Source organism: Rhyacophila brunnea, unplaced genomic scaffold (genome assembly GCF_057557595.1).
Source record: "Rhyacophila brunnea isolate RB1 unplaced genomic scaffold, BYU_Rbru_1.0 scaffold_20, whole genome shotgun sequence".
NCBI classification, from domain to species: Eukaryota; Metazoa; Arthropoda; class Insecta; order Trichoptera; family Rhyacophilidae; genus Rhyacophila; species Rhyacophila brunnea.
In genome coordinates, this window is record NW_028232860.1 from 29860044 (window position 1) to 29870183 (window position 10140).

Sequence of the window (10140 nt, forward strand, 5' to 3'; positions counted from 1 at the left end):
TAAAAATACTTCTGCACAAATGTTGATTTTGTTGAACCGGGATTTGTGTCCCGGCATCATTGATCTTTCGGAAACTATGGTTTACTTTATATTTACAGTCAGACGATGCCGAATTGCGAAATTCACGTCACCGAAACCAATATTTATGCAAGATGGTGTATAAATTAGAAGAAAAAAACATATTAAATAAAAATACGACACATTTTTTTTAAAAATTGTATTTGTGTAAGCAGTGATAAAGCCACAGGGCTAGAATAAGGCGGGTCACAATAATTATCAATAACTTATTGTGTATACCCGTAATATTTTTAAACAGGCGTATTTCCGCATCTCGCTCGTTAATGGCTTTTTTTATACACAACCAATACTGTCAGAGACGCTTGGTGTGACCTATAAAAATAGCCCACAATACTAAGCTTACCAACTTGTTAAAAAAATCTTAAAACCCTAACTCATTTTCTTTCCCTAAATATTATTTCAGCATATTTTGATTTATCATTTTCTACTTCTTCGTTGCGATTTCATGACTGAGGATCATGACACGGGTGATTTAGCTCTCTTTTTTGCTACATAGCGATACGCAAACCTGCGTCAGTTAAAAATTCTGGAATCGTTGATTTGGTCCTAACTACAATAGGCAATGAGTGAAGTCAGTGAAGTGAGTTAAGATTGCTGATTATAGAGTCATCGGATCGTTTATCCATCCACAATACTCTCAACACCTGCCTACATTACCAGACCTTATATTGTCTTTACCGTTCAAGTCTCAGAGACATTACTGATTTTAGAATAAATTACGATTTTTACTCCAATTACTCCATTTACTCCAATTTTTACTACACAAAGTGAAGGCCACTTAATACTTTGGACGCTGAAGATGCACTTGGCGCGTAATGACCAGGCGGCCGATCGATGTAATTAACGTGCATTTTAAAGGTGGTAAATAAAAAATCATTATCTAGTCAGCAGCGAATGATGAAATTGGTCCAATACATTAATTTGTTTGTTGCTTCATTATAAACAAATCCATTATTTATACTGCAACAATATGTATGGAAAATAAAACTATAATATTAATTAAGTCATGTCAAACTGACATTGGATCGAAAGTACTTTTCAATGAAAAAAGATGATGCCATTCAAAATAATTAATCACACCAAGTCAATTTGTTTCATGATTATTAGATTGATTTATTAAAATTTAAAAGTTTATTTAAATCGAACACTTTATGAACAAGACGTCAAGCTACCTGCAAGTTCTAGCAAGGCAGCCTGCTATCGCCAGATGAATATGCTAGTAATTTATTGAATTCTCAGAAACAAATCATTGTTGCTACGCGACCAGGAATTATGACACGCTGACATTGGCATCTAAGATTTTGATTGTTTGTTATACTACTACATCTTATTGCAACATACTTGAGTACCTACACTATGCAAAAATGAAAAATAAAATCTAGTATCTATATTTCTGAGCTTGTTCCAACATATTTATAGATGTCATCAAAGTTAAACATTATGATTTCTTCGGTTTATCACAAGAAATTATTTTTCTTAAAAGTATCTTTACAAAAATATATAGACATATTGCAAATGCTGTAAAACACGCTATTATAAAGGCAGCGACATCTAAGAGGAAATACGCGTACAGTGGGATATCGGCTGATGGCGATCGGAGATGCTTGGCGCCTTTATTTCTGATGACGTACTCCGTCCACCAGACTGCTCGCTCCAATGAAGTCTGAGGTTGATCGTCCAGTATCTTGGAGAGTTTTATTATGTTGTTCTTGTATCTGTAGAAAAAGGAAAACGTTATTAATTATGACGATTACCTGCATGCCCCCCACATCCTAAAGCGGGCCCCCCGGCCAGGATCTATCTTCGGCGGGCCCCCTTTACTACTAAGCTTAATGGCACGTGTGATGCTCAACAGAAGCGTTTTCAAAATTGTGTTAGAGGTAAAAGTAAGGGCCTTCAGTGTATTGTACCTCTACTTGAATTATGGATATGTCAATACAAAACAGTCAAAAATTGCACCTCAGAATCTCATATTGTGTAATAGTTAATAGTAATTTTATTATTAGAGCAAATTCGTGATTTGTTTATCTCACGTATCTGATCTATCCACCACGCTAGGCCCCCTTGAGCCCTGGCTCCTAGGCTACAGCCCTGTCAGCCCCCCTTTGTGGGGGCCATGATTACCTGTATTAGTTTCCATTTAATATTATACAATAGTTACCCAACGGTATCATTGAGTAAAATACTAGAAACTTTAATTAAATTTCATTTCGCTTCTTACATCAATCATACTAACGAGGAAAACCTCTATATTATAATTTTTTCTATATTATGTTGATATTTTTATACCCGGATATATTTAAATAACCTATTTTTGAAACCCTCCGACACAAAGATAATATTAGAAAGAAAATTGGAGTGAGTGGGACTCGAGCCGTCTTTTACTTTCCGGCTGAGTGCTTTGGCCTTTAAACTATCAATCCGTCTATGATTCATGTGAATTATTTCTTATATTTACGTTTAAACTGAGTTATTTCAAATTCCGCCAATCAGGAGGCAATCTGCTTTGTAATTAATTAAGGTACCTAAATAACATTACTAACCCAATAAAATTGTAACAGAATTCTGGGCGCTAGCCACGTATTTGTATAACTAATGTTCTTGTAATTATGAAAGTCATGAACACAATTTAAATACAATAGTCTGAGAAAAATCTATTTTATATAAGATAATAATACAATTACAACTATCTTCTTCCATAACCGATACTGATCATTATTGAATTATGTGTTCTATATAATTATATTGTTTTATTTTAGGCGATACAATATTATTATAACGAACCTAAAATTGTCAAATAAACTCAATAAAGACTTCTAAATATATCAAGGTTCGAGTAATCTCAACCAAAGTGCGTCAAAAGTCTGACACCAGAAACTGTCAGTTACAGTCCGGAAAAATATATTAGTTTTTGAACATGCATAATTTTGAAAAACACTTTCTGAGAAAATATATTATAACCAATAGAAAAAATCTTTTTTGAAAAAAGTAAGCCACCCCGGCAGGGAATCGAACCCTGCATCTCCTGGGTTTACTGTCGCATTTACCTCTTTGCTACGCAGTGACATACTAATTGCGACAAATTTTAACTATTGGCCTTTTTAATACCTACTCATCAGCGTACTAATAAGTATGTCACTGCGTAGCATAGAGGTAAATGCGACGGACGGGGAGTAAAACCAGAAGATGCAGGGTTCGATTCTCTGCCGGGGTGGCTTACTTTTTTCAAAAAAAGATTTTTTTTATTGGTTATAATATATTTTCTCAGAAAGTGTTTTTCAAAATTATGTATGTTCTATAATCAGAATAGTACATTCTTAAATCTTGTGAATTATTCGTTGAATAAAAGAAATAGTGAATTATATTAGTTTTTGTTTAAGAAAAATACAATTATTTAGTGGTAATAATTAATATAGCTATCAAAAATTTTAGGCTGTAAAAGCAACGTCAGAATGAATAAAATTAAATGTTTACACAGAATTTAAAAATGTATATTGGGAGACCGAAATAGGTATTATTATGTATTTACACAAGATTTAAGAATGAAAAATTTACTTGGGTGAGGAATATTAATACATATTTAATATTAGATAAAAACAACTTTACATTCATGATTTGAATCTCGTTTAATATCTGTTGGAGATATTTTCTAATTTAGTCGGTACCAAACCGTTTTGGTTTGTATCCCGAAAATAATGTGGAAAACTTAGCTACCTAAAATTGTAGATTTAAAATAAAAACTTGTTTCATATCAATGGTGATAAAGAAGTTGGAGATCAGCAGAATCGCATGCTGAAGGAGATTTTTTTTTGGTTACGCAGCCTCCGTGAGTGGTTTAATAATCAAGGTGTTCGATATCTGTGTGTGGCGATAATGTGGCACATTTTAGTCGCCAACATTTGGTAGAAGACGACATAAAGAAGAGTAGAAAGATTATCATCAAAATACTTACTTGGGATTTTCGATGACTTCTTTTATGGCATTTCTGACATGATCTTTATTGACATTAGTTTTGTCCAATGCTACACCTATCTCCTGTTTGAGTATTATGTCCTTATTGTACGCTTGGTCACCATAAAATGGCATGACTACCAATGGGATTCTATGGTGAATAGCTTCATCTAGTGACTGAAGGCCACCCTGAGTTATGAAAGCAAGAATATTGGAGTGATCTGAAAATAAAAACAAGGTAATAATTTATAATTGATACGTCAAATAACATTTTTTTTTAATAATTCTAAACTTTAATTTTGACTCCACGAAGGCGGCTGCGGCTTAAGCGTCGGCCTATAGTGTCGTGGGTCCCAGGTTAGAATACTGGGTCTGGCAAATACACATATTGTTTTTCAATTTGTGTTTGAGTCAGAGTATGGATCTAATAGGTTGAGCAAATGGCTGAGATCAATTTCTCGTAAAAACAAAAAAATCGGTACTGTTCGGTTATCAGGAATACAGCGGAAAACACATTTTGAAAATACCCGATATACTGGATTATTTGTTAGTTTGGGTAAGTTCAGGTTAGGTGAGGTTGGGCTAAGTAAGGTTAGGTTAGGTTATGTTTGGTTAGGTTGACATAACAAATAATCCAGTTTAACGGCTATTTTCAAAATGTGTTTTCCGCTGTATTCCTGATAACCGAACAGTACCCATTTTTTTAATAATTCCAAACGTTAATTTTGACATCCGCGATAGCGGCTGCGGCTTAAGCGTCGGCCTATAGCATCGTGGGTCCCAGGTTCGAATCCTGCGTTCGGCACATACATATATTATTGTTTTTCGATTTGTGTTTGAGTCAGAGTATGGACCTAATAGGTTGACATCAATTTCTCGTAAAAACAAAAAATCTTTAATAAAAACCTTCACTGTGTGGAGGCCCATAATATAATCTTATTAGGATCGGACACGGTCGGAAAAAAAACTTTAATCAACTGTTCATGCTTAAATAATATTTTGTATATAGTATTGTAATTGGCTCAATGAGGATTATACCCACCTCACTCACTAGGAGGATTGTGTTATGTAATGTAAGGTTTTGCTTATTCCGATTATCGGATTCGGCTAGTAAGTTTATTCAATTTAGAATGTGTTTTTTGATAAATAGTCACGTCTACTAAAATTAAATGGAAAACAACTATTTTTTTTAATAAAATTATTTGTATCAGCGGCGAAGAGTGGAGGTAGGCTGCCATAGTGATGCCATTTGGCATGATGATATTTTAATGCAAATATTAATAACCCCCATCTACGATTTCGTTTTTGAAATATTTTACTATGTTTTATTAGTAAATGTTCTCAGTAAATAGTAGTACAGTTAATTAGGAGATTTCTTTAAAATAATACAACACTTAAAATAAATTATGACGGAAGTGAAAGCGGTTGCACCTGAAATTCACATGTTTCAAATATACTTTTTAGCAGAAGAAAGTCCATTCAAGAACATAAAAAAAATATTTCGTGATACATTCAGGTATGTACTTTATGATTATATTATAATATTTTTGCTGAATATCAAATACATAGAAATAAATGGAAAAATGTTTGTGATGCCATTTGGCATCATCATGCGTTGACGTACTGCTTTATTTGTGTACCTCAGTTATGATTTGCTTCTCAAAGACTAATTTCTTTTCCAGAATTTATTACAGATAACGAGCATTGAATGACAAGGAGAGAACAAAATAAAAACTGTTTAAAATTTTCATATCTTTAAAAACAACAAAAAATGTTCATTACCTTGTTGCATGCAGATGCCATTTGGCATCATATTGTTTATTTGAATAAAAAAAAATACAAAAAGTTAATATATATTTTTTTAAATATTTTCCCATGGTTTTTGTCATAATTTTCAACACATATATTTTTTTCATTCAAATGTCATGCAGTGTAGGGTTAAGATCCGACATGAATATACGAATGACACGAATATATATTAAACTTTGTCAAGCATACGTATTGGTTTTTATTAAACTAAGACTACAATTTACATATTATGGAATTGATTAATAAAAAAAAACCATTTAACCTTGTCTCAACCAAACCATAATAGTTTTCGTATGCTTACGTATTATATACGACAAAATTTTGCACACTTTTTCATTCATAATATTTTTTTTTCGTTGAATTAAGAATACATATTACACGTTGTTGGTCAGTTTTTTTTCATCCAGCCTTGCTTAAACAAAGCCATACTATATAAAAATATTATCTATCTATAAAATACACCATCTGTAAATGGTAGTCATATTTGAATGAAAACAAATACGTATAACTGACAAAGTTTAGTATGCACTATTTATATCGGATCTTAACAGACTACCTCCACCTTTCGCCACTGATTTGTATAAATTATAATACATACTAAATATGTCTTTCTGTGGCCACCATTTTGAGATGAAAACATTCGGTGGCTTATCAGATAGAGTATCGTCTTCCCATTTCCAGATGATCGTGTATGGCAATTCCTTAAAAGCCTGCAGAAAAGAGTTTCTCATGCTGGTTGGCAGACTGGTTGATTTCACGTTGGAACCTAGACTAAAGTATATGACGCCGTTTTTAGCATTGTCTAATATGCTCTGGATATTCTGGAAAATATTGATTTATAATTAATTATACAGGATATTACTTACTAAGTAGGTATGTGACATAAAGCTTAACTGAGGCGTCTAATTCCAAAAAGCGTCCACATTTGGTCAAAATCGAGAAAAAAATACGCACGTATTCTTTTTATAATTTTACACAATATGTATTGATCTATAAATTCCAGAACGCGACATAACCCTACGAAAAAAAATATTTTAAGTCTCGATTTATTACAAAAAGCGCCAAGTCCATGTTTCATATTATTTAAAAATTGGTTGATTTCGCGCGTGTTTAAGTCAACCAATAAGGGAACGTTCAATATTGAAAAGGGCGTCTCCCATGTTATAGCATCTGGTAAACTCATGACAGTGCCACGAAAATATGTGCGTTATGCGGAGTAAATTAAAAAGTGAGGTACAAATAGCGCTGTCCAATTTTATTTTGCCTATATTTATTACATTTAAGAGTTTATCGGCTGAAACAAATTGTCATTTGGTTCCTCACGCTAAAACAAATAATTGAAGCTTGAAACATAAAAACGTTGTTTCCGGAAAATATTGAATTGTGGACTTGTCGCTTTTTGTAATTAGACGCCTCAACTATTCGATCAAATCATATTATATGTATCATAATCATGGCCCAACATCTTGAAGCGGACCCCCAGGCTAGGATCTTTTTAGCGGGCCCCCTTACCCATCGCTAGCGTTAAAAGCAATTTTACAGAATCATTTTCAAAATGTTGTTTCAGGTATTTTTAGCGATTTTTTTGTATTGTTGAATAAATCGACTTGAATTATAGAGTTGTCGAATATCGACACAGTAATAGAAAATTGCAACATACAAGTAGACATGAGTTTACGAACAAAATAGCGCCGCAGGTGACTTTTTTCTCATCAGGAAAAATTTGTAACGTGTGTTTATCTGACTTATCAGGTCGACTCGTCACGCCGGGTCCCCCAGAGTCGGGGGCCATTATCATAATATTATTATACACATTGAGGATAAATGGAACTGCAAATATACTCATCCATTATTTATAATATTACTATTAAGGGTACAAGTCGGTTATGGGGAAGCCAGCGGCAAACACATTTTGAAAATAGCCGATATACTGGATTATTTTTTAGGTTGGGTTAGTTTAGGTTAGGTAAAGTTAGGTTAGGTTAGGTTAGGTTTTCATTCTTGAATTCATGATTTTTTTCCAAAATCGGCAATGACAATTAGTGCGGCTTCCGCCTGGCTTCCCCATAACCGACTTGTACCCTATTAAGTAGCTTATAGAAAAAATATTAAAATAGTATTTTTGTCATTTAATATTATAATAATATATAAAATGACATACATATATGATTTATTTATATACATGATTTATATATTATATTATAACCTGTGTAACTGCAATGTTTTATCTATTAAAAAAAAACATGGACTGTACCAGTGAACTATTAAAGAGATTAGAGAAAGATAAGAGCTATTTAAACAATGACTTTAAAATCAGTTTTGGTTTATGAATTAATAACGGCCAGGCCATAAAACGTTAGAAATACAAAGTCAACAAATAGTATAATATACAAACTTTATTGCATATTATGACATATTATTATATAACCACTGCAATTAACATTTTTTTTATCAAATGCTTAAAAAAGCATACTTCAGTGAAACGGAAAATAATTTTCAACTATGGATGTGACGAAATTTTGGACTCGCTGGCAATCGGAGAGCGAAAGTCGAGCTGTGAACACGTCAATTTGTTTCGTGATGGTGACGGGAGTATTAATTCTTAAATCATGTAAAATGTCATGTCAATGAATATATTATTATTGTTACTAATAGAACAATAAACAGAACATTAAATGAACGCATGTTGAATTTTTATGACAAATTATATTTCGTTCGGCGCGCGTCATTTATACAATCCGCGCATCGCCTAGTCACGATCTTTTTAGACCGTGCCCCAGATGAGGTATAGCTTTAAGTTTATTTCCTTATTTTTGCACACTCAAAAATTATAATTTTTTAGAGCTATACCCAGAAGGTAGCCCAATTTGTTGTGCGTATGTATAGATTAAATATGGATTATTATAAATTATGTACTCACTTTCGGCAGGGGTTTGCAAGGCTTCAAGTGCAATTTTTCAACGTAGATAATTCCAGGTGAAACGGGTCTAACTCCAACAAGAATCGGATGTGCGTTCAACAATAGCAGATCAGCATGGTTCATCAAATGTTCAACAGTCTGAAAACCAGGTCCAAAATATTCCACAGCAATTTTCTCGTACCCCGGAAAAATTTTCCACTTATACATATATCTAAAATAAATTGCATTGTAAACTTCCTTACTTTTTTCAAGCAGATTACAATTTCCGTAACACGATGAAATAATGTCGTTGTATATAATCGGATGGGACGGACTACCAAAGGAATCAAATTCATTTAAACTTCCAAAAAACGATGAAAACAGTATGAGAGGACAATTAAAGCGTTGAGAAAATGCTGCCATCACAGGAATTATTGATTCTATGAAGCAAACATCGAAATGTTCATTGGGATCGTGGATAATTTTTTGCATTTCAGGGGTTCCTAATTGAACTTTCACTAGCTTTTGCAGAGACTGATGACTAAGAACAAATAGATCAAGAATTTCAATGTGCTGATTTGGTCCTAAAATTTCTTTCAAATCTTTTCTCCACATTGAATAGGAAACATCATGAACGTCGATTTGTGTCAGATTTGCGTATTCTGGTTCAATATACTTGACAGGATCTGTGGTCATTGTGACGACATGGTGACCTCTCTTTGCCAATTCCTCCATCAGCACTCTGAAAACCACTTGATGACTGATGGAAGGTGTTGGAAATATTCCAAGAATTCTTGCAGAGAAGACACCTGCACTCATGAACGACACTATAAACGTAAACTGTAACCATTGTTTATGCATCGTAATGCCACAAATAATATGCGTTTTATAATAAAAAAAACTTTCACGAATGCAATTATTGGTCTCGTAATGGTACGAAGTAACTGATTTTGGATGCTTTCCTCTGTACACAAGTACGTACTACACGTTGGACAAAATTAATGGTTGATTGATGTTTTCCGTCTTATATAATATTATATTATGTAAGTATAATGATTTATTCATGGTCAAACTATTTAAATCATTTAAGTAAGCGTGCTGTCATGTTATTCGTGCAGTGAGTTGTTATTGACGTGCCAGTGGTGGAACTTCATATTATTCTGCACACTCCCGATAGCATTGAATCTAGGCTTGCCATCGTTATTTCTAAAACTTACGCAATTTATCGAATAATTTTATTTTTGGAATATTCTTTTGTTCTCCTTTAAGCCAACAAATTTGAAAATATAATGTAATGTGTAAACATATTCATTTAAAAAGACTTATATATGTACCTACCAGAAAAAAAATACAAGGCAGGCAAATCTTTTCCCGCGTTTACAAAAAACAGTTGTAGGTATAAG

General features: G+C 33.1%; 1 protein-coding gene across 2 annotated transcripts; it reads right to left on the minus strand.

Moving 5' to 3' along the window:
- Nucleotides 1-210: 210 nt before the first annotated feature.
- LOC147071513 (UDP-glucosyltransferase 2-like) lies at nt 211-9763 on the minus strand. Of its 2 annotated transcripts, XR_015070791.1 has the most exons (5): nt 8759-9763; nt 6437-6659; nt 4031-4250; nt 968-1793; nt 211-862 (listed from the first exon to the last, which is right to left on the minus strand). XR_015070791.1 is itself a non-coding variant. In XM_085948166.1 (4 exons), the coding sequence occupies exons 1-4, from the start codon at nt 9596-9598 to the stop codon at nt 1517-1519; spliced, it is 1560 nt and encodes a 519-aa protein (XP_085804292.1). In that variant the 5' UTR covers nt 9599-9763; the 3' UTR covers nt 212-1516. The 2 variants fall into 2 exon arrangements, 1 of the variants encoding a protein (XP_085804292.1); XM_085948166.1 differs by having other exon boundaries at nt 212-1793.
- Between the last annotated feature and the right edge of the window lie 377 nt (nt 9764-10140).